This window comes from Rutilus rutilus (genome assembly GCF_951802725.1).
Source record: "Rutilus rutilus genome assembly, chromosome: 24".
NCBI classification, from domain to species: Eukaryota; Metazoa; Chordata; class Actinopteri; order Cypriniformes; family Leuciscidae; genus Rutilus; species Rutilus rutilus.
Window position 1 is genome coordinate 22,758,590 of NC_140228.1, and position 24,487 is coordinate 22,783,076.

The following is a 24,487-nucleotide window of genomic DNA, read 5'->3' on the forward strand; positions in this document are numbered from 1 at the left end:
ATTCACAAACTGTTTGCTCAAGCATAGCCTGGTCTCAGTGCTAAGTTATTACAGAAGTTAGCCTGTAACTATGTGATGTTGAATAGGCTATGTTAAATAGTTGCCCTGCCTATTCAACAGGATAGCTCATGTAGGCTATGCAGGCTTAAATGAGGTTAACTCTCCTCTTACCGATCGTGACGGCAAATCCCCATATCCTTACTGTACACCATACCACTTTATACTGTCTACACTGCACTGTTGATACTGCTATACCTGTCTATCCTGTTCACATTGCACTTTTCTGCATATTTGCACTTCTGGTTAGACGCTATAACTGCCTTTCATTGTCTCTATAATTGTAATCTGCACAATGACAACAAAGTTGAAACTAATGTAAATCTAATCTAATCTAAACTCATGCTACCTGTACACAGATACCCAAATACGTGTCACCTAATATCACCATTATAAATTGTTTTGCAACCATGAAGTTGAGTTTTCCATATTTATTGTAGCCTATGTCATTATGTCAGAATCAATATTTGCTTTCTACCATGCACAAATAAAAATGTCACTGAACTTTTGCTGTGTAATTGTAACAATGAGCACCCAAACACACCAAACCAGCAATTACTAAAAACACACACAAAAAAAGATTTTGCACGGGCACTGCACTATCAAGTTAAATTCGCAACTTTGAATGGAAACTACCGTGGAGAGAGAACGAACAGTCAACGTTGTGCAGGTGGTGCGATATTGCTCTCCGCCAGCAGGAGGCAACAGACTCAGTCCGGCGCAGCTGCGCTGTTTCTCATCACCCGCGAGTAACGGACAGTAGCGCCGCCGCGCAGAGGGGGAATGGATCTGTGAAAGCCCACTTCATCAGCGAGTGAGTCACTGCACCACACTGACATTATTACCAGAAATTAAACGTCTTTGATAGGATTAGATGACTGCCAGGTTGCAATACAGCAATTGAAATAGTTTATTCGGTGCAGCTATCGAGTTAGCTCGTAGCTCGTAATGCCTGTGTCCGAAAACCCAGTGAGCTGCCTATACAGACAGCACGTTTGGGCGTCAGAGAAGCTGTAGGCTACAAATCCGCAGGCATTTTGGTGTGTTCCGAGTCTGTAGTATTTTGGGGCATTGTCGGTGCTATTTAGACAACTCGACACAAACTGATTTTCTTAACGCATGATGTGTGATAATTAAAGGTAATGTCTTACCCAGAAATGTTGTATATAGATGGCTCACTAGATAGTCCAAACCTCAAAAACGATTCGCTGTTAAGCTTGTGGCTGAATTGTTTCATTTCTGTCTCTGTCATAACTGCTTACAGAACAGACTTGATGTGTTTGCTTGATTATGAACTACGTGTCTTTAGTAGCCTATACACCAGCTAAATGCCCGTCCTTTACCTGAGCTTTATTAATCACATCCGAGCTGTTGCTCTTTAGTTTTTAGACCAGACTTAGTCCTGTTTTGGAGAGATTAATAAACTGTTATGCACTATACATTTAGAATTTGAACTGACATCTAACAGTTACAACTTTCCCATATCTTCTGTTATTTGGTCAACTATGCACTTTTATCAGATGATTCTGAAAATGGCCAAGTATTGTCTGATTATTTGGCTTGTCCAACACACCACTCTTATCATTAGTTAAGTTAAACTAGCGAAAGAAAAGTACTGCAGTTCTTTTAATGAAACTGTTTATGTCATGCCAGGTGTTATGACACAGCAAGATTATTATTTAATATTAGTGCACTGGCCTTTAGGACTCAATCATGAATTAAACATTCACAAGAGACCTGCTGTAATTCCATATGATTGCATCAACTGGTTTCACATTTTGGATGGGTACTCATGTTACTGTCTGAGGCTGCTGGATGTCTGGGTTTAAAGAACGACCTGTGTTGTTGCCTTCCTTTGATGCAATACTATGAGACTAAACAGTAAACACAACTATAAATGGATATTTTTTTTTCTTCGTATTACTGTTTAAAATGTTGTACAAAGTGCATGTTAATGATTGATAAATACCAAGGTCAGTACCCTGTTTGCCGTGCAGGCCATTTGTGCCATATAACAGCTTTCATTAGCATTGTCTCAACTTTTATTTTATTATAATTTTTTGTTACTAAGGACATCAGTGTTACTTGTAAGCATGTCTTTAGATGAGAGTCTGGCTTGTGTCGCTTGCTAGCAGGATCTTTAAAAATGACACTTGATGGTTTAGGCTATTAGGATAAATATATTAATTGACCATGTGGGAAGGTTCAATATTGGATAATCCAGTGAATTAAATGTTTTACAAAAGAATGATACTTCATCTCATTTCATTATTTTCTCTTTTTACTTGACCTTGATGGTTGAAATAACAAGTTTAAAATCCGATTATTTGTAATGAATGATGAATCCCGGTCAAATTTTAGGTTAGGGTCCAATTCTCATTATAATCTCATTATAACTAAATGTCCAGGTTGTTTGTTCGCATTACTAAATGTTTCAACATTGCTCTCACATATAGGCTACATTATTTTTAAGAAATCAATTATTTTCATTTCATACCTTTAATTCATGCAAATCGTCAAGGTCACATTAAATTGATCAGAAGTGAAGACATTTATAGTGCTTCAGAAGATTTCTATTTCAAATAAATGCTGTTCTGTTAAACTTTATAATCATCAAAGAATCCCGCTTTCAGCTCTGACAATAAGATGAAGACTGGAGTAATGGCTGCTGAACAACATTCAGCCTACATTTTAAAATTTATTAAGTTAATGTTTAAAATGAATATTTATTTTAGAAAAAAATTTTCCACAATATTTTTGATAAAAGAAATTCAGAGCATTCTTTCAAAAACATAAAAAGATCTTATTGACCCCTGACTTTGACACCATATATGTCCAAACCACCTGATGTTAATCACATGTTAAACCCTAAGTTCGTAACTCCTAATGCTTGTCTTTCAGGGGCCTGATAATGGCCAGCCGAGGAGGCTAGCGTTACCATGGGCAGCGTCACTCTGCGCTACTTTTGCTATGGTTGCCTCTTCACCTCCGTGACCTGGTCGATTCTTCTCTTCCTGTATTTCAACCTCAGCCAGGAAAGCAGCTTGTCTTTCAGAAATGTGCCCGTCCAGGGGCAGCGCCGTTTCCAACCTCGTTTCACCCGTGGCCCAGCGGTCCAGCATAGAGATGGCAGTCACGTGCGCAAAGGCCATGCAATGGAGGCTGTCAAACCGGACCTCTCTCCAGAGCTGGGTTAGTGGATGTTTCAAGTATAAAAATAATATACAACAGCCACAGCAAATGAACATGTAGGCTATTTAATGAAGTCTGGGTAATATTTAACTTTACCTTTAGTTTTGGTCCTGGTTTTTAAGGATGAGGGCATGTCATACAACTTGTACCAAGAGTAAGATGAATTTGTGCCTAATAGAGTTTGATTGGACGCATAGCCTTGACTTTGACACAGACAACATAAGATGTGGACAGAGTTTTCTTCTTTATGAGCTGTTTGTCAGCTATCCTATTTTTTGGGTTGCGACTGGTGTTAATTTCGTTAACGAAAACTATGACAAAATGAACAATTTTCAACAACAAATCATCAACAAGCTTTTTTTTCTATGACAATGACGTGATGACAACAGCGTCATTAAACGATAACTGACTATATCAGCATGGAATATCGTTGATGAAAAAGACGAGACTAAAATGTAACTTAAAAATAAAAAAATCTTTAATGAAAATTTTTGTTGGAAAAAAGGCCTCTGCTATGAGCGTTCATGCTTGCGGTTGCCAGATGTCAAGAGTTTAAATTCCCCAATCAGAGCTTTTCTGTTAAGGATACATTTTCTACCTGGTGTTTTACTTAATCTGGCAAAATAAACACTATTTGCGACGCACTGGTCCAAAGCTTTACGGCCAGCATTACTGTCAGTGGCTATGTTTACATGCAACCAAATAATCCATTAGTAATTGGATTGACGGCTCAATCGGCCTGAAAAGCCTTCATGTAAACACCTTAATCAATCCAATTGAGCTCGATCGTATTGAAAGGGGTCATTTATTCCTTTTCTAATCCGGTCGAGAGAACATAACACTTGATCAAATTGAAAACCGAAACTAGAAAGGACTGTGCATGTGCAATGACGTAGAAATGGGGTAATGACGTATGACGAGCGAAACGAGCTGTTGTTGTTGTTAAAATAACTTTACTTCAGTCCTCACTTCATACTCTCCACAGACACTTTATTTTGGGCGCAGAAAGGGCCGTTATAAGGGCTTATATAAATATAAGCAGCACAGCATAACGCTTCATGTGCTCGTCGTCTCCTAATCAGAAGGAAATATTAATCCCGGGAATAGATAAATATTAAGTCTGCTCTTGGGAGAATAGTATGCACAAACAGCGGGAAACTCTGTATATTCGTGAAGTGTGCGCATGTCAAAAAAATGTATTCTGATTAGAAGCTTGTGACATATCACTTTATTTATCGTTCACTACGTTAACTACGTGTAAAATATGTTCAGAGTCATCAATCGGAATGAATTACAATTCCGAATGAAACAAAAAGTGTGCACGTAAATGTAGCCAGTGAGCGAGAAAGAGAGCCAGTGCTGCTCATTTACGGTTTTGAACTCTACCAGAGTGTCAAGCTGACGTCTCACCATGTGCTTTCTAGAATAAATTGTGTTGACAGTTTATTTCAGTTAATTAGAAAAGTCTGCATGGCTGCTTATAAAAGATGGAATGGCTTGAAAAAGGTTTCCTCAATAACATGAAAATTTGACACCTATTACTTTTGTTTTTAGTAAATTGACTACAATTGGCTATTCACTGCAGAAGTCGCTGGGTGAAATTTTACTGCCAGATAAATGGTAAGCCTATGTAGGTATGAGCCAGTGAGAACAGATTTTGTTGCCATGACAACACATTTTCTACTGTTATGAAGTTGAATCGATCCACCACTGTGGACTCCACTAAATCCTCTGAAAAAGCAGCTTTCTCTTAATGAGCAGCCACTGAGTATTAAGTTATTGTTTTTTACATTAGTGTTTTGCGTTTTGGTCAGATGTGTCAGAAGACTCTTTTCTTCTCTTATTACGGGGCACCAGCCAAGAATTTCACCTTGACAATAAAGAGCAATCAAAGATTGTTGAACAAATAAAGAGTCTCTTACTGTATTATCAACACAAAGAAGACACAAATGTAATAAAATAAATTTTATTAACAAAAAGATAAACAAGAGTCATCAACACAACTACTAAATGAATACCATGAATGATAAAGGAATAAAGTGCATAAAATACAAGTGATTAAGTTTGGTGTTGCTATGGCAGAGTTACGTTATCTTATGGAAAGATAAACTGTTGTTTCTCTGAAACTAATGAGGTGAAGAAACTCATTATACATCAAACAAACAAATAAATGGATGATTACTTGTTATTAATTGTCATCAGTTACATAACATCTAATGTAAATTTGGAAATCATATACTGTCTGATAATATACAACAATGCCAAGTTCTCTGGAAAGAGGGTTGGTTAAATAATACTGTAATAAAGTGCGCGCTCTCATTTTCATTTCTCCCGTGATCACTGATCAGTACCGTTAGGCTTATCGTTTCAGAGACTGTAAGCTGGATCATGAACAGTTGGTACAGATCCTTCCTCGAGTGACAATGAGAGTAAATGACAACTGCTATGTTCATTCTTACATCTTATAACAAAACACCTCAATCACTTAGGAGACATTCTTGTCTACAGCTGCTCCGGCATGGAAACAATGTTGGACTGTGTACAGCTCACTCAGGGCGGGTCTATGCTAATACGGCAGTGTCCGTCAACAGTCGTGGGAGGGGCTTGTGCAAAAGTACGTCACATTACCCAGAATCTGAGAACAGGTTGTTCTGAGACAGTGCTTATGCTTTATGGGGATTTTAAAAAAACTGTCATTTAATTATTATTTTTTTATCATTGTTAGGGTGGTTGTGTACACACACTGCCAACACACATTTATGTTCAAACACCATGTAAAAGTGAATTTTGCATAATAGGAGCCCTTTAAGCTTTGATTTGAAAATGGAGAATGATGGCACAGATTGGATCGATAACGGTAGGCTATTCCAGAGTTTAGGGCCTGCTATCGCAAAAGCTCGGTTCCTACAACAGGTTTACATTCATCAAAGGTCAATAAACATTTTAATTATCTCATAATATACATCTAAATCTCTCCTTTCCGCGAGCCTACTCTGCTCTGATTGGCCAGATGGCCCAGTCTGTTGTGATTGGTCTACCACTCAAAGCGCGTGTCGGAAACAAAATGCTCATTACCATAAACTTCAGCTCCGTCCGGTGGCTTCCTAAAGCTCAGTGATTGTACAAACTGTATAGACAGTAACAATGACGTCGATTTTACCATATCAATTTCAGTGCGAGTCTGATGATGAAACATTGGAAAAACTAGATATTCAACCTGACCCCGACGTGAGCAAGACATTTCTCAGTGATACGCTAGTCAGTTTGAGGTACATTGTGAGATGTTGCAGCTAATTCCTCACAAGCAATAACAAGTGTATGTCCATCAACACACCGATGTGTATATTTTGAATTTATTGCGGTGCACATGCGGGAACTGTATCAATAACAGCGCATACGTTAGCCAAGCTCTAATGTGAATGACGGATATTAACATAAACGTTTGTAAAAACAAATCTTGCTCCATCCTTTATCTTTACTTAAAGTATTAGAAAGACAGACAATCTACATTAATAGACAGTTTTAGGCAATAGTGGCCCACAGCTGTTAGAAAAGTATGTAAGACCGTAATAAGGTGAGTTTGCTGGTTAGCTGGAGACCTACACAATATAAAACACACAAAAAAATGTATTTTGAACACCAGGTAGAAAATATACACATCAGTAATTATTCATACTTACAGGTTGTGATTCTGAGGAGCAAGCTGGTCCAAATAAACTGGGTACTGACCCATCTTTCAAGAGCAAGCATTTTGCGAATCCCGCATTGAACTGCTTCTCAAAACTGAGATTTGAGAAGCAGTCGTCAGTAAAGTGATGTTTGAGGGCTGGTCAAGTTGTTCGCGGGCGGACAACGTACAACATAAGGCGGGCATTGTGCAAATGTCTTTTCTAGTGATGTAGAACCGTCACGCAGTAGGATTCGAAATACAGATGACTTGTATATGCGGTTCTTTACCATATATGCGGTAAAGTAGTTTTTTTTGGGGGGGAGACAATAACTTTATCGTGCACTTTCGACTTTAAAACTTTGCAGAAAGTTTACATTCACACACAGCTATATTACACTGCAGGAAATATTCGAAAACAATAATAGGGGCTCTTAAAGGTTTCCAAACATAGTTATGAATAGATTTGGATGGATTCTTGTTGCCTTTCTTTGTTTCGGCCACTTCTGCTGCATCCAAATGGTTCAAAGGAATTTTTCTGCCGGTCCAGGTCTAAATCTTAGGAATTAGTCTCAAAATGGGTGAAGGGAAGACTTCACCCAGAAGCTTTGACTTTGAGAAGACAATGAGAAGAGAAGTCCTGTCCTGTCCTTCCCGGGCTTGGTAATAGCCAAGGTAAAGCCCTATTCGGACGGGATTAACTTTACAAGGGTAGATGGAGAAATGTAATTTTACCACAGGACGTCTGTAATGTTAATGGCCAATTCGCACGGGATAAGATATCTCAGTAAAACTAGCAGAAGTGGGAGGGGTAACTCGATTTGCGCATCGCCGTCACCCTCCTGTCGCCATGTGTGTATTACGTTGCTTCCTGATATCACGTGTGCAAACACATATAACCTATATTTATTTATAGAAAACAGTTATGTCCGGTCGAACGATGTATTAATTAACTTCATATTGGATTATGTTGGCAATAGGCACTTACCTAATGCTAAAAGATGTTTCGTGCCTCTAACAAGTGCTTTCAATCTTATTTTTGATCTGAATGATATGTGTGAAAACATTTGAGTTTTGCCACAGACTTGTTTCACCGCCTAGAACGCAACTGAATTCTTTTTCAAGCGTCTCCATACTTGAAAACCCGCGGGAAACTACTTTTAAACAGGGAATGACAGAATATTTATGTACATATTTACAGCGGGTCTATTCGCATGGGATTAGTATTACCTGAGGTCATTTTTCCGGACCTTTTTACAGAAGGTAAAAGTCGCCGTAATCTTTACTGACATTGTCCGTAATGATTACTGAGATGGCACATTCGGACGGGACTAAAATCACAGAGAAGCTTTGGTAATTATTACTTTACCCGACCTCTCCATGTTAAACTAGTCCCGTCCGAATAGGGCTTAAGAGTTGTCTGTCAGTTGTCCTATTATCTTTATCTGATGGTGTTGGACAATTGTTTGTGCTAGTCCACCAAAATCCAATCAATGTGCCGGAATGTGCTGTTTATTACATGTTATGATCTCTGATTTCAGGAATGATTTTTAACAAGCAGGATCAAGAGGTACGAGATATGGGATATCATAAGCACGCCTTCAATGTACTCATCAGTAACCGCCTCGGACACCACAGAAACGTCCCTGACACTAGGAATGACAAGTACGAGCATCTTTCTGTGTACTAACCACTTGCTTAATCATTATCTCTCTTGAATCATTCACTAGAAGTCACCATGAAATCAGAATTGAAGTTTCTTAATTTTTATAGCATATTGCAGTGTTTATTATATATTATTCATCCTCAAGTCATTTTTTTTCTAAAGTCATGTGCCCTCATTACCATTTAAACATTAACTTCCACTCCCCTTCTTTTCTGATGATGTGTGAGCCGGCACGAGGGCTGAGCAATAATCCCACCTTTCCAGCAACCTGTCTCTCACAAGAGAAAGCAGTTAACAAATGACAACAATCCAATTAATGGACAAAATCAAGTCCCACTCTGAATTTTTGACTAGTTTGAGAAGCCCTTTCACTCGGATATGTCACAGTAGGGAAGAAATACGATCTTAATTTACATTTCATGCTGACTTTTTAACTTGCTATAAACCTAAAACTTTAAAATAATTGAGTTAAAGTTCAGTTAAGGGAATAGTTCACCCAAAAGTTAAAAAAGCAATTATTTATTCACCCTTCATGTTGTTCTCTTTGAACACAAACTGACTATTCATAGAATATTCACTCAACCTTTTAAACAACATATGTATTGACCATGTGAAAACATAATTATTTTCCAAGTCATACAATAGCTTTGTGAGGGAAATGGACCAAAATTTAAGTTATCCACTGAAAAGATGTATCTTTGAAATGTCATTAGGCATTGTTACTCACAGTTGTTTACATACACAAAATGGAAATTTGAGGGCACAATTTTTTTTAGTTGATGACTTACATTTTGTATGAAGTTTGACAGATTTGGTCACTTTGATCTGATTGTATGAAAAAGAGTCATGCAAATAAAAATATACTTCAAAAAGAATCCATTTGAGTTTCACAGAAGAAGAAGAAAATACTGTAGGTTTAGAACGATAGTGAGTAAATAATTACAGAATTTAAATGTTTGGGTGAACCATTGCTTATGGAACATTTTATGAGGTCAAGGTGCACATAAGGTTTGTAAGAAAACATGCCATGTTGTGTAAATGGAGGTCAAGGAGTGTGCTTTTTGGCATGATTCTGCTGTAAATCATCACTGTTCCCAACAGGTGCAGAGACAGGATCTATCCCGTGGCTTTGCCTGCGGCCAGCATAGTGATCTGTTTCTTCAATGAGGCATTATCTGCCCTCCTGAGGACTGTTCACAGTGTGCTGGATCGCACACCAAACTACCTGCTCCATGAGATCGTACTGGTGGACGACCACAGTGAACTGGGCAAGCTGCCTTACTTCTCTAAACATGTTTAGTCTTCTTTAATCTTGTTTTGGTCCACTGAAGCAAGATAATGATTGACATACTAATTCTGTCCTGAACCATAGTGAGCTACCTTGCTGTCAAGAGACTCAACTAGCTCTATTGATCTCCTCACACAAGAGACTAGGACTCATTGACGTTTAAATGTTGCAAAGCTAAAAACTTGATTGGATAATAAGCGTAAATAAGCGTAAAAAAAGCCACATATTCTCGTTCTAAGAATCAATATTCTAGTTAGATTTTTCATATGAATATTGTATTGAGAAAAATAATGAACTACTGTAGGAGTATAGCAGTAGGCCAGTACTCAATTAACTGTCCAAGAAAAGAGTATAACTGTGTAAAGCACTGGAGAGAAACAACTGAGTAAAATAACTTAATATATCACCGTTTGAATGCACTTTAAACATGACCAATCACAATATTGGCATATTATGAACCAGATATTAGGTCTGCGACTCTGCGTGCATGTGAACTGAATCATTTGGTCAACAAATCCTCTTCTAGACATGTTATACTGTCTAAAACCCGTCAAAATTCTATAATTAGTCTTACGACAAGTGGAAATCCATGAGACGAGCTTTCAGATCTCTTGGATTTAACCATTCAAATATTTGATAGAAGACAGAGTGTTTGAACGAAGGGTAAGAAATGGAGTAACTCTGAGCTGGCTGTCTTACTCATCAGTTGTCACTGTATGTCTGACAGATGATCTTAAGGAAGATTTGGATTCTTACATTCAGCAGCACCTGCAGAAGAATGTGAAGCTGGTTCGTAATGAGCGAAGGGAGGGGCTGATCCGTGGGAGGATGATTGGGGCATCTCATGCTACAGGTTAGACTTTAAACCCCCATTCATTTACCCTAGGTTTAGTCCATAAACTATTTTTTTTGCATTGTAGGCTGTTCACACACTGCACCAGAGGTGTCCAATCCTGCTCCAGGAGGTCCAACGTCCAGCTGAGTTTAACTCCAACACACCTTCCTGGAAGATTTTAGTACTCCTTGATTAGCTGTTTCAGGTGGACGTTAGCCCTCCAGGAGCAGGATTGGGCACCCCTGTATTACCCCTTTAATACACTCAACTCACAACCATTCAAACTGAATATTTGTTTTCCTGTGAATTATTAAATGGTTACAAAATGCAACCTAGGGTCTTTTTGTTAATCTACCCGAGGCAAACTTTCGTTTAAAAGCATAATTAGAATGGAAATGCCACTTTTAAGTTTGACCGTATTTTCATTTTTGGTCAAATTGCCTTTTGAATGGGAGTGCTTGGGGCACTTCTATGATAGCATCAAAAATGTCTATTTTTAAAACACTAAGAAGGCTCGACACAACATGAAACTTTGCTCGAAGTATCACCAGGGGCTCTACACATGAACTCGAGCATTGAGGACATTGTTTGTGTACACAGTGTTTACTAAAAAGAAAGATTTTGAACAACTCACTGTAGCTGTGTCCGCCGGCATTTTGACAGTCACATTCACGGATAATTTGTTGTTTTGTTGTTAGTGAAAATCAATATTGACCTTGTATTTGAAAAGGATGCTCATATAAGAAGCAATACTAAAATTCAGAGTCGGTTCATTCACTTTCGGAGATCGACTATTTTTGACTGTCAAAATGCCGGCGGACACAGTTACAGTGAATTGTTCAAAATCTTTCTTTTTAGTAAACACTGTGTAGACAAACAATGTCCTCAATGCTCGAGTTCATGTGTAGAGCCCCTGGTGATACTTCGAGCAAAGTTTCATGTTGTGTCGAGCCTTCTTAGTGTAAATAGACATTTATGATGCTATCATAGTAGTGCCCCAAGCACTCCCATTCAAAAGGCAATTTGACCGAAAACAAAAATACGGTCAAACTTAAAAGTGGCGTTTCCATTCTAATTATGCTTTTAAACGAAAGTTTGCTTCGGGTAGATTAACAAAAAGAGCCTAGGTTGCATTTTGGCGAGAGTTACCCTTTAAAGCTGTAGTTCTCTTTTCAATCCTTCCGTAAGGCTGTCTTCATCTGTCTATCTTTCAGGTGAGGTGTTGGTGTTTCTGGACAGTCACTGTGAGGTGAATGAGGCATGGCTCCAGCCTCTGCTCACACCCATTAAAGAGAACAGAAAGACTGTGGTGTGTCCTGTCATTGACATCATCAGCGCAGACACACTAGTATACAGTCCCTCTCCTATCGTGCGAGGGGGATTCAACTGGGGCTTGCACTTTAAATGGGACCCAGTACCCATGTCTGAACTCAACAGCCCTGATGGAGCCATCAGGTATTACCAGTGTGTTACATTATGCTGGAATGCAAACTCGCATGCTCGCCTTTTGGAATATTTTATAAAATCAAATAAATACAGTAGTCAACATTTGAAGTGGATCAAAACCTTTCATCAAAGTTTTACATGAATTTTGAACAATACCCGTTCTTGTCTTAGGACAGCTTTGATAAACTTTTTTTGATCCACTTTAAATGTTGACTACTGTATTTTATAATACCAAATAAAAAGAGAAAATAGCCAAATGAGATGAAGTAATAATAATATAGTTTTATTTGTATGAAAATTGTATTAATAGTTTTATTAGTATTATTTGTAATAATTATTTGTATAATTGGGATTTTTGTGACGTAAAATACTTTGACATATATGTAATTATGGTCACGCTGCGAACCCCTGTGTAATACTGCATGTCCTGTCCCTGAAGCAGCTGTTATGGATTGGGATGAGGCCTAACACTTTAACCTTCACAGACTGTCCTGTTTAAAATCAATCTCCCCAGACAGAGTTTGAACTATAGAGTTGTCTGTGTTACTCTAAGCCCTTTTTCCACTTACATTCACATTTACCAGTCAAATGTTTGGACACATCTACTCATTCTTTTTTTTTTATTACTATTTTGCGAATTCTAGAATAATAGAGAAGTCAAATTAAAGTATTGGAAAATATGTAGCGACCAAAATATATAAATCAAAAAAGTTTAGTTTTGTAAAAAATAAACTTGTACATATGTAAAATGTATATTTGTCTAACATATGTCTTTAGATCAAAAGAGGTCATGTGAAACAAATGCAGTTTAGTTTGTCCACACATTTGCTGGTAGTGCACAGAAGCCCACTGTGGTACACTGAGATTTGACTCCAGTCATGTTTCTGCAGGTCTCCCACAATGGCAGGTGGACTGTTCGCCATGGACAGGAATTATTTTTATGAGCTTGGCCAGTATGACCGTGGCATGGACATATGGGGTGGAGAGAACTTGGAAATCTCTTTTCGGGTAAATTGTTTGTGTATACTTTAAGACCAATTTTTTTTTTTTTTTTTTTTTTTTTTACAAACCCATGTGGGCTTACGATGGAACTGCAGGAGTTGATGAAAAGCTAATAATTAAATTTAATGTAATAATAATATAAAAAAAAATTAGGCTGCACAATAAACGGAAATGGCGATACATCAAATCAAAGGCTGCAATTTAAATAGGGAAGTATATAGTCTGCTCCACTGTGTGTTTCAGAGTGAAGAGCGGCACTGTGTAACTTTTGATAGTGTTTTCTCAAAGCAGTTCGTTCACAGTAAATCGTTTAACATGCATTTGGGAACGCAATGTGCAATAGGTTCACTTTATTTACTTTAACCTAATTTACAACATTTTTGTTGACGTAAGTTTACAAGTTTAAGATTTTAATACATACATATTTGTATTATAACTTGTACATTTAGTTGGTTCTTGTAAAAAGTGAACCTATACAGTTGTAATAAAAATTATTCAACCCCCATTGCAAATCAGGTTTATTGGCAAAATGTAGACTTTCAGCTGTTTGCAATGAACAAATGTTTCAAGTAGTTTCCCTAAATTCAACTCAAAATGCAACTTTCAATGACTTCTGCAGTCTCAAAATTCTCAAGCACACCTGATGCAACAAATTAAGGGCTGCATTAGTTGCACCAGGTGTGCTTGAGCTAGAACACATGAAATATCTAAACTGGCTAGGTTTATTGAGTGTCACGTTTGACTGCATGTTAGAAATATGGCTAAGTCAAAAGAATGTTCCAAAAAGTTAAGAGAAGATATCATCGCCCTTCACAAACAAGGAACAGGATACAAAAAGATAGTGAAGGCACGAAATGTTCCTAGAGAAACCGTTAGAAGCATAGTTCGCAAGTTCAAAGTTAAAGGAACAGCGGTTACACTACCTGGACGGAGCAGATAAAGGAAGCTATCAATGGAAGCTATCAATGGCTGCAGTCAGATTTCTGAGAAGGCAGGTTGAAAAAAACCCTAGTGATTGCAAAAGAGCTGCAGCAAGACTTGGTGGCAACAGACACTGAGGTTTCAGTTTGCACAATAAGGCGCACTAAACTCATGCCAAGACATACACCATTAATGTCAAGTCAAGTCACATTTATTTATATAGCGCTTTTTACAATACAGATTGTTTCAAAGCAGCTTTACAGAGATAACAGGAAAATAATGAAGAAAAGTTTGTTTCCAGAAGAAAATAGCATCACAGTCCAGTTTAAGTAAGTTCAGTGATGTTTCATTTTTGTTTAAAAAAAAAAGTTATTCATTTAGGATATATATACTGTATATATAGCCGCTCGGGTACTTCAGGGATTGCGTTGTGGTTGTGTCTAGGTGCAGGTCCTCCATCTGATCTGGATACGGCCTGGATCCTGCTGATTACAGTAAACCTCGGAATAAGCAGAAAGACTAACATTAGCGTAGATGCCATTCTTCTTATGATTAAACGGGTACATCGGGTGCTATAGGAAGTATAATGTATAATGACCCTAAAGTACAAGAAAAGTCAGCTCCAATTTGCTCAAAATTATGTAAATAAGCCACAGAGTTTTTAGTATTCTGTTCTGTGGAGCGATTAAACAAAATTTGAACTTTTCTGCCCTGTGGATCAGCGGTATGTCTGGAGGAAGAAGAAAGAAGCATATGCTGAAAAGAACATTCTGTCTGCAGTTAAGCATGGTGGGGCTCGGTGATGCTCTGGGGCTGCTTTGCATCCTCTGGCACTGGAAACCTGCAGCATGTGGAAGGCAAGATGGATTCATTGAAGCATCAGGAAATCCTAGGAGAAAACATTATGCTGTCAGTGAGGAAGCTGAATCTTAGGTGTCATTGGATCTTCCAACAGGACAATATAAATATATAAATGCTATATAAATGAAGGTGACTTGACTTGACAATGATTCCAAGCATACCTCAAATTCCATATCGTGGCCTCTGTATCATAATGTGCAGCGTATCATGAATTTGTTGCCGATACACAGCCGTAGTAAACATGATAATGATAATAAACCAAGGCTTGGTTGCAAAAGAAGTCCTGGAAGATTCTACAGTGGCCATCACAGTCACTTGATTTGAACCCTATAGAAAATCTCTGGTGGGATTTAAAGACGGCGGTTGCAGCATGCAGACCCAAGAATATTACTGAACTGAAAGCCATTGCTCATGAGGAATGGGCTTAGATTCCTCAGAAACGCTGCCAGTAGCTGGTGTCTGGTTATACATCTTTTTTGTTGTGTTGAGCTATTTCAATTACTTTTGTTTGTTATTTGTTCATTGCAAACAGCTCAAAGTCTGTATATTTTGCCAATAAACCTATATATATATATATATATATATAGATAGATAGATAGATAGATAGATATATAGATATATATAGATATATAGATAGATAGATAGATATATAGATATATATACAGTGCTATGCATAAGTGAATACACCCATGCTAAAGTTGACTAAAAAGAGGAATAAAAAATCATATTTTGGAAATTGAACTTAATGCCTTAATTAAAAAAATTTGGAAAAATCCAACCTTTAAGGACACCAATTTTCTTTGTGAATGAATAATGTATCGTAAATAAATAAATGTTCTTCCTTAAAATACATGGTGCATAAGTGAGTACACCCCTATGTTAAATTCCCATAGAGGCAGGCAGATTTTTTTTTTAAGTTTTTTTTTTTTTTTTTTTAGGATACTATGCATCCTGATAAAGTTCCCTTGTATTGGCCTTTGGAATTAAAATAGCCCCACATCATCACATAGCCTTCACCATACCTAGAGATTGGCATGATTTTATTTCAGTTAGCCTAAAAGCTAGTTTGATTTGCATTGAGAGATGATCTTATGGAAAGTACCCCATGCCAATCTCTAGGTATGGTGAATGCTATGTGATGATGTGGGGCTATTTTGATTCCAAAGGCCAAGGGAACTTTATCAGAATGCATAGTATCCTAAAAAAAAAAAAAAAAAAAAAACTCTTAAAAATAAAAATCTGCCTGCCTCTATGGGAATTTAACATAGGGGTGTACTCACTTATGCACCATGTATTTTAAGGAAGAACATTTATTTATTTACGATACATTATTCATTCACAAAGAAAATTGGTGTCCTTAAAGGTTGGATTTTTCCTAATTTTTTTAATTAAGGCATTAAGTTAAATTTCCAAAAGATGATTTTTTATTCCTCTTTTTAGTCAACTTTAGCATGGGTGTATTCACTTATGCATTGCACTGTATATATATATATATATATATATATATATATATAGATATAGATACATACTTTATCCGTTTAATTGCATATCATGTGACCATTAACCAATGTCAAAGATAATTAAATTATTGAAAAATATTTCTGAGGGTGTTCGGAACCCCCTGGTTTAGACATTTTTATTTGATCTCGGGGACCAAAGATATACTTACTTGGTTGAAATTATTTTCTCTCATCAGATCTGGATGTGTGGAGGCCAGTTGCTAATCGTTCCCTGCTCCAGGGTGGGGCATATCTTCCGCAAGCGCCGGCCCTATGGGTCACCTGGAGGTCAGGATACAATGGCCCACAATTCTCTGCGTCTGGCCCATGTCTGGATGGATGACTATAAGGTGGAGATCAATAGCATAATACTATAATAATAAAATACTCTGTGTGAGTATTTCCATCCTATCGGAGAAAATCAAACATGTTTGATATTTTGAGCCAATTGTAGAACACGCATTGTTTTATTGTTTTCATTTGTCATGCATCTCCTAGCAACATTTCTGCATGAGTTGTTTAGTGTATGATGCCCTTAACTTTGGTTTTCGCACATGATCACTTTTAGAGGATAGCGTTTGACCTCTATAAGACAGACGAGAGCAGATATCACATGGCATTTTGCTTTACAAAAAAGTTCAGCATGTCCACCCTGACCCTGATTCTTTAAGGTCACTCAATAAATTGATTGTTTTTTGTCGGGTTGGAAATCGACAGCTGTGGTGCTGAAAGTTGTTCATTGCTGTTGGCAACCTATAGCACGTACAGCATGGTTCATTATACTCCTGGTCAAAAAAAATGGGCCAAGCCAAAAATGGCCAAATATGTAGTGGGTTTTCTAAATGGTCTTAACCATTTGGAAATTAGCCAGAATTGCACAAATACTGTAGATAAAGTAATTTAGCACTGAATAGCCTTCAAATGTGGCCGTGTGGGTAAACTTGCAGACAGATTTTTACAGGAAGAAAAGTTAGTCTCCCACTCAATGTTGATGGCTTCAAGCAGTTCATGAGTAGTTGAAAAATGTTTCCCAGTTCATTTGAGTTTAATGTGAGACCAAATATTCACTATAGGGTTCAAATCTGCCAAAATCTGCCTGATGGACTCGTTCTCAAGCCACTTCTTGTTTGTCTTTGCAATTTGGGCTGGAGAGTTGTTGAAAAATAACATCTGATCATTCCTCTTTAGATAAAAACTTTTAATTTGTGGGAAGCAAGCCATTCTGCAATATTCTCCTGCACTCCAAAGCATTAAATTACTTTTTACAGTGAAGAATCTCACCAATACCAGCAGCTAAAAGGCTTTCCACACAATGACACCTCTTCCTCCATGCGTCACTGTGTTAGTTTTTTTCTTTTTCTTTTTTTTTCTTCAGGAGTGTACATGATGAAGATGTGTGAAATTCTTCATGTGTGTTAGAATTGTACAGCTGCGTAGAACTTCAAAGTCTCATCATAATTGGCTCCTCGTCTAAGAGATAATTGACCCAGTTAGAGGAGAATGTAATTACCCATATCAGACACATTAAAGCTGTGCTTCAGCCGGTTATTCTCAAGATCTCGTTAACAGGGTCAGCTACGTTCTCAGCAATATTTGTTTAGTCTTTTTGCAAAAAAATAAATAATAATTCTCGCTTCAGTAGTGTGTAAAAGTGTTGAATTATTTTCCAGCTAATGTGGGGTTTTTATTAATGCTGTTCTGATGTCCTTTTCGTAGGTGCTTGATTATAATAACACACATTATGCCTTAAAATATTTCCCTGAATTTGAAGTGTATATATATGTGATGGAGAGAAAAACGGCAGTGATTTAGAACAGGATCTCCTGTTTGTGAGTTGATGAAAAACTTCAAATTTAATTAATAAATCATTTTAAATTAATAAAAAAATTTTTTTAAGAGAGTTATTAAAGTTTTATTAAATTACTGAAATATTAAAGGGGACCTATTGTGCTATTATGTTTTTTTACCTTTCCTTTAGTGTGTAATATAGCTGTTTTGTGCATGTACATTTCCAACACATGCCCCAAGCAGTAGACCAATCACAACAGACTGGGGTGGGCTGACCAATCAGAGCAGACTGGGCTTTGGGTTTTAAATAACTTAATTGGAGTGTTCAGACAGGGGGTGAACATTTTGTTTTTTGAACAGTGAATCATGTAAACCTATTCTAGTAGACCCCTAAACAAAACTATAAATATGTAAATGAGCATAATAAGGGCCACTGAACATTCCAGTAAATATTTTTCAAGGGGTCTAAGGGGTTCCCTGATAAAATAGGTTTTGGGAATCCTTGATTTAGAGGTCTGGAGCAGAACTGCACTTTATTAGCACCGTATGTGTGCTTCTATATTAACAGTCCAATCAGAGGCAAATTAGCTGGGATTTATCATATTTTCAGCCAAGCTAATTTAGAAACGTTGTTTTGGACTTTTGGACACTGACAGCTCATCTGAAGTTAAGAGCTAGAAAAATAAGATACATGTCTGGATTCATTCACAAACTTTAATACTGTGGCTTTCTAACATATTTTTAGGATTACTTGAATGGGGGTTCACCATAGGCTCTTGTATTTAAAAGTGATTGTCACTCTTAACTTTGCAGTGTGGACGTGGCCATTGTGATGTTTCCTCTCATGTCGTTCTTATTTATTGACTGACTTTAAGTGATGTAGCCATAAAACACCTCAGAATTTGATTCATTTACAATATTTGCTTTCTCTTTGCATTGGTGTCTCAAGTCTTCAACAAATACGTAGGGGTGCAATTTTGTCCTTTGCTCTTCTCCCTCTCTGAAGTATGCATGGGCTTTAATACTTGCTTGAGTATGGAATTGACCACAACAGTCAACGTAAACGCACCTTTGCGAGAATGTTTTGCCTTGCATATGCTTTTTCAGTAAATTTGATAATAGAATATTTATATTGCAAATGTGTGTGTCCATCAGGAGCAGTACTTTGCCTTGCGCCCTGAGCTGAGGAACCGTGACTATGGGGACATCAGCGAGCGGGTCGCTATTCGGAAGCGGCTGCAGTGTCACTCTTTTAAATGGTACCTGGAAACTATCTACCCTGAAATGCAGGTTTCCTCCCCACGCAAGCCCCAGCAGCCTGTCTTCATCAACAAGGGTTTGAAGAGACCCAAAGTCCTGCAGCGGGGTCGGGTAAGACCTCACGTTGACCCTTATGCTTACCTTATCTTGCATCAGTAAATGACTGCATGAATGTGTCTGTTGTTTTTAAGTTTTTAAGACTCTATTTTTCTATTGCTTGTCATTTTAATTAAACAAAACGTATTTTAAATATACACTGATGAGCTAAAACATTATGACCACTCACAGGTGAAGTTAAAAATATGAATAATTATTTCCTAACAAGGTCACATGTCAAGTTCTGAGTAGATTAGATGATTAGTGAACAATCAGTTCTTGTAGTCAATGTGTTGGATTGAAGCAGAAATGGGCAAGACCTGAGAGATTTTGGCAAGGGCCACGGGGTAGATTTGGTCAAAGCATCTCTGAAAGGGCAAGCGTTGTGGGATCCTCCTGGTCAGTAATGGTGAGAACCTACGTACAGTGGTCTGAGGAGCGACAAACCACAAACTGGCGACCGGGTGTTGGGCGTCCAAGGCTCATTGATGCACAAGGGCAATGAAGGCTAACCCATCTGGTCCGACCGCTAGAAGATCTATTGTGGCACAAGTCACAGAACATTTTAATGTAGGTTATGGGAGTAATGTGTAACATCTCACTCTGCTGCGTAGCCCATGCCCATGATGACCCTTGTCCACCATCAAAAGCACCTACAATGGGAATGCAAGCATCAGAACTGGTCCTTGGATCAGTGGAAGAAGGTCACCTGGTCCAGTGTACAAGCCGTGTACATGTGTGCCATTTACCTGGGGAAGTAAAGGCACCAGGATGCACTGTGGGACGACAGCAGGTGGAGCGAGTGTGATTCTCTGGGCAGTGTTTTGCTGGGAATCTCTGGATTCTCTGAAAATCCATTCATGTGGACCTCAGTTTGACATGTGCCACCTACCTATATGTCGTAAACCAGGAACACTCCTTCTTTGCAATATGGTATTCCCTGATGGCACGCGCCCTGCCAGACTGCACACATTGTTCAGGAATGGTTTGAGAAACATAATGAAGAGTTCAAGATGTTGCCCTGGCCTACAAATTCCTTATATCTCAATCTGATGGACCAACAATTCTGATCCATGGTGGCTCAACCTCACAACTTACAGGACTTGAAGAATCTGCTCCTGACACATTCAGGGTCTTGTAGAGTCCATGCCTCGACGGGTCGGCGCTGTTTTGGCAACATGCGGAGGACCGACAGCATTGTAGTCAGGTGGTCCTAATGTTTTGGCTTATTGGTGTCTGTGTACAACGTGTCTGTTTTTAGATTTGATTCTCACAATATAGATAGATACGCTACTTTTCTATTGAGTGTCATTACTATTACCTACTGTATTGTAAGTAAATAAAGTGCAGAGCCGTATGAAATGAACTGACAGCTCTCTGTATGAACAGCAGAGGGCAGTAGAGCAGCTCTTGAACAGCACAGGGTCGGACGACTCATTAAGTCTACTGATGTTTTGCATTATTTTTGCACTACATTAGTGTAATGTAAGAGAATATTTAGAATATCATCAGATTTTTTTTAATGTATTTTTTTCTAAGCCTAAGGTTTGTTAGTTATCACCATGAACTGTTTTAATGTACTTCTTTAAAAATAAATAATTTTTTCTGTTCTCTCTCAGCTGCGTAATCTGCTGGCTAACAAGTGTCTGGTGGCACAGGGACGTCCCAGTCAGAAGGGGGGCACTGTGGTGGTGAGAGACTGTGACCCACTGGACCCTGAGCAGGTCAGATCATCAAACTGCTGTCATTCTGTGATCATAAGCAGCTATGAAGTGAATTTTGCGGATAATTATTATTATGTATGTTTTTAGCTCTGGTGAACATTTGGGCTGCTCATTTATGTCCTATATCAGTATTCATTGTTGACTCATACTGAACAAACTACTGTTCAAAAACGTCGATTTTTATAAATAAATAAAAATGCTGTTCTTTCATCCTTTCCTGTTTTTTTGTTTTCATGTCTACAAAATTAAGCAGTGTAACTGTTTTCCACATTGATATGATTGATATGATATAGGATCATGTGGCACTGAAGACTGGAGTAATGGCTGCTGAAAATTCAGCTTTGCCATCACAGGAACAAATTACAGAAAATATGTTTATATAATATATATCTTTGAATTATATTCAAATAGAAAATTATTTTAAAATATAATAATATTTCATAAATTGTTACAAATGATTTTTAATTAAATAAATGCAGCCGTGGTGAGCATAAGAGGCTTTTTTTAACCGACCACACACTTTTAGTGCTAGTGTAAATGGCGCAATTTTTTTTTTTTCTTGCAAACTTTTTCTTTTTTTATCTTACAAACTGTTTACTGTTGTTTTTTGCCACAGTTAGATTACTGTCTGCCCAACTAGCCCAACAAGTTCTGAAAAGAAATGGGTTGAAATGGGCTGTTATATCTAAGAGCATACTTTAAGTTTTATGATTGGTGTCGTTTCTGTTGTGTAGATGTTTTGTAATTGTAACCTGTGTGTTGTTGTTTTGCAGGAATGGTCTTATGATGAGGAACATGAGTTGATTCTAGCCGGGCTGCTGTGTTTGGACATGTCTGAGATTCGTTCCACTGACCCGCCTCGCCTCATGAAGTGTCACGGATCGGGTGGATCTCAACAGTGGACACTCGGGGTGAGGAATCTTCCCATTACACTCTTCTATCACCGGCACACTAGGGCTGCAACTGCCAGGTTTTTCATAACCAAGTAGTACATTATTTCTTTGATTAATTTAGATTTTGAAAGTGTCACATTTTATTTTAAGCATTATGTTGAAATGTGCAAATGCGTTCAAACAATGTGCAAATTAAAGGCTTTAAAAAGATCACAATATGCAGTGACAGCAATTTAAAACAGTAATGTACACTGTTCTTGTATATGCCTCTCTTTTAAACAATGTTGTTGTTTTTTTTGTCCTCACAGAAGAAAGGCTGGCTGTACCAGGTGTCAGTGGGCCAGTGTTTGGCTGTTGCCGACCCGCTCAGCATCAAAGGATATGTTGCTATGGCGATCTGTGATGATTCCCGGTCCCAGCAGTGGCAGTTGGAGGGTTGAAGGTGCTGGCAGTGTGAGGAACAGCTAGAATAGAGCGCCCCCTCTGGCTGGGGATTGAACTGCACCGCCGCAGTGCCGGCAGATCAGAAACGGACATCATACCCTTGCTGGTCCAGACCGCTGTAACAGAATGTTGTGAGGGCCTTCAGTGAGGACCACAATTTGAGCTCAACTATGAGGTTCAGCCTTGGTCTGAAGCTTTCTCGACCCATATTCTTTACTCAGAAACCAACTATTTTTAGAGTATTTGAAAAATTGTGTTTCTTCGAGTATTTGTAAGTTTTAATAATTTTAATTTGCTCTTTGAAATGTAAACGATTTGCACAGAGAAATTCTATTTTCATTTTATTACAGATGTTAGATGTGTTTAATATAACCATAGTCTTTAATCATAATTTTTAACTATGAATGCAGCATTTCTTTGCATTAAATTTGTATTTGTATTTGTCTTTTTGTTTTGTTTATTTTTGTCAAATTAACATAAGCCTGTCGTTTTGATTTCCTTTATGTACTTTTATTTGATTTAATGATCACTGGATTTACCTTGACCTTAATAAAATGTAAATTAATCGGGTCGTTCTGTAATGGTGTATTTCTGTATTTCTTATGATTACTGGCATTAAACTATGGAGGAGTTCAGTGAAATAGCTTAATGAATAAAATCCATCAGTATAGCTACTTTACTCCAGCTAGTATTAAGACAAGTGGTTTGGAAAATGGGTAGAAGGACAGTATTTTTCATCTCTTAATCATTTTGGACTGACACTTAAAGCTTTAAATGTACTTTTTCACGTGAACAGTCTTTTCGTGGATTAAAGTACATATATTTGAAAGTCCGATGTGAATGTAAACTGCACTTCCTGTCATTTTGTACATGTAATTGTAAATACAGTGACATTAGAATATAACATTCAATGGTGTTTTTTTGTTTTACGGTGCATTCAATAGTTAAAAATTAAATTTAAAATGTTTTACGCATTAGGAAATAAAGTGTGTTTTTGTGAAGAGTCATCTGAATGGTGTACATTCACTTGTGAAAAGACAGATCATAATAGTTTTCTATCAAAAGTATTTTAATCATGTTGAAGTCACATGACCCACGGTAGGGAGAATCTTCATGCTCTGGCTGTAGCCTTTGTGCCAGTGGCAAGGCCCAGGGGCGGAATTGGGAACCACTGGCCTAGGTTATTCTGAATAAGTAATTCACGACGCTAAGTAAGTTACGTTCTATATAAAATGTGTGCAGTATGAATGTAACATACTACATTCGCCATGTTGTCCTTATCATGTGACATACCAGAGTCAGTTCGCATCAGTGCCATTCACAAATCCTCTCCCGTGGCCTCATGGGATAGTAAAGTATCCATGCATCTAATAAATTATTAATTCAAACAATGGAGCTGCAAACTTCACGTACTTTTGAAAATTCCGTTTTTAGCTGATCATAGACTGTAAAAAACAACAAAAAACATTGATCAGGTTGATCCTGGTAAGTGCTCATTGTCACAGTTGTAAACACGACGGCTTTCTTCTTCCACGAGGGGGTTTGGCGTCATGACGGCTTTGTTTCCAGGTGGACCGTTAAAGATCACAACACACACATCCTGTAGAATTCAACCAATCAAATGACGACTTAAAATCCTGAAGTGTCCACGTTGAATCCAAAGATGTTAACTTTCAAGGTAAAGTTGCCAGAAACAGTAAAGAAACACAGTCTCAGAAAAGATTGAGTTAAGATGTGCCTGATCAGGGGTGCGTTTCCCGAAAGCATCGTTGGCCAACTATGGTCGCAAGTTCATCGCAATGTCCATTGAACTCTATTGGTAACGACGGAACTTGCGACCATAGTTGG

General features: G+C 37.8%; 1 protein-coding gene across 1 annotated transcript; it reads left to right on the forward strand.

Annotated features, from left to right (window-relative positions):
- Positions 1–694: 694 nt before the first annotated feature.
- Positions 695–23,642, forward strand: galnt11 (UDP-N-acetyl-alpha-D-galactosamine:polypeptide N-acetylgalactosaminyltransferase 11 (GalNAc-T11)). Its single transcript, XM_084398870.1, has 12 exons — positions 695–871; positions 2,959–3,249; positions 8,458–8,581; positions 9,684–9,850; positions 10,598–10,723; positions 11,920–12,160; positions 13,042–13,159; positions 16,632–16,784; positions 19,378–19,593; positions 21,198–21,302; positions 22,076–22,213; positions 22,504–23,642. Exons 2-12 carry the CDS (start codon positions 2,997–2,999, stop codon positions 22,633–22,635), a joined length of 1,773 nt encoding a protein of 590 aa, XP_084254996.1. The 5' UTR covers positions 695–871; positions 2,959–2,996; the 3' UTR covers positions 22,636–23,642.
- Positions 23,643–24,487: the final 845 nt, after the last annotated feature.

Bases quoted from the DNA above. Each gene is read 5' to 3' on its own strand.
- galnt11 (XM_084398870.1), top strand. From the start codon at position 2,997: ATGGGCAGCGTCACTCTGCGCTACTTTTGCTATGGTTGCCTCTTCACC. The intron at 10,724-11,919 runs GTTAGACTTTAA...TCTATCTTTCAG, and splicing joins TGGGGCATCTCATGCTACAG to GTGAGGTGTTGGTGTTTCTG. The intron at 21,303-22,075 runs GTCAGATCATCA...GTTGTTTTGCAG, and splicing joins ACCCACTGGACCCTGAGCAG to GAATGGTCTTATGATGAGGA.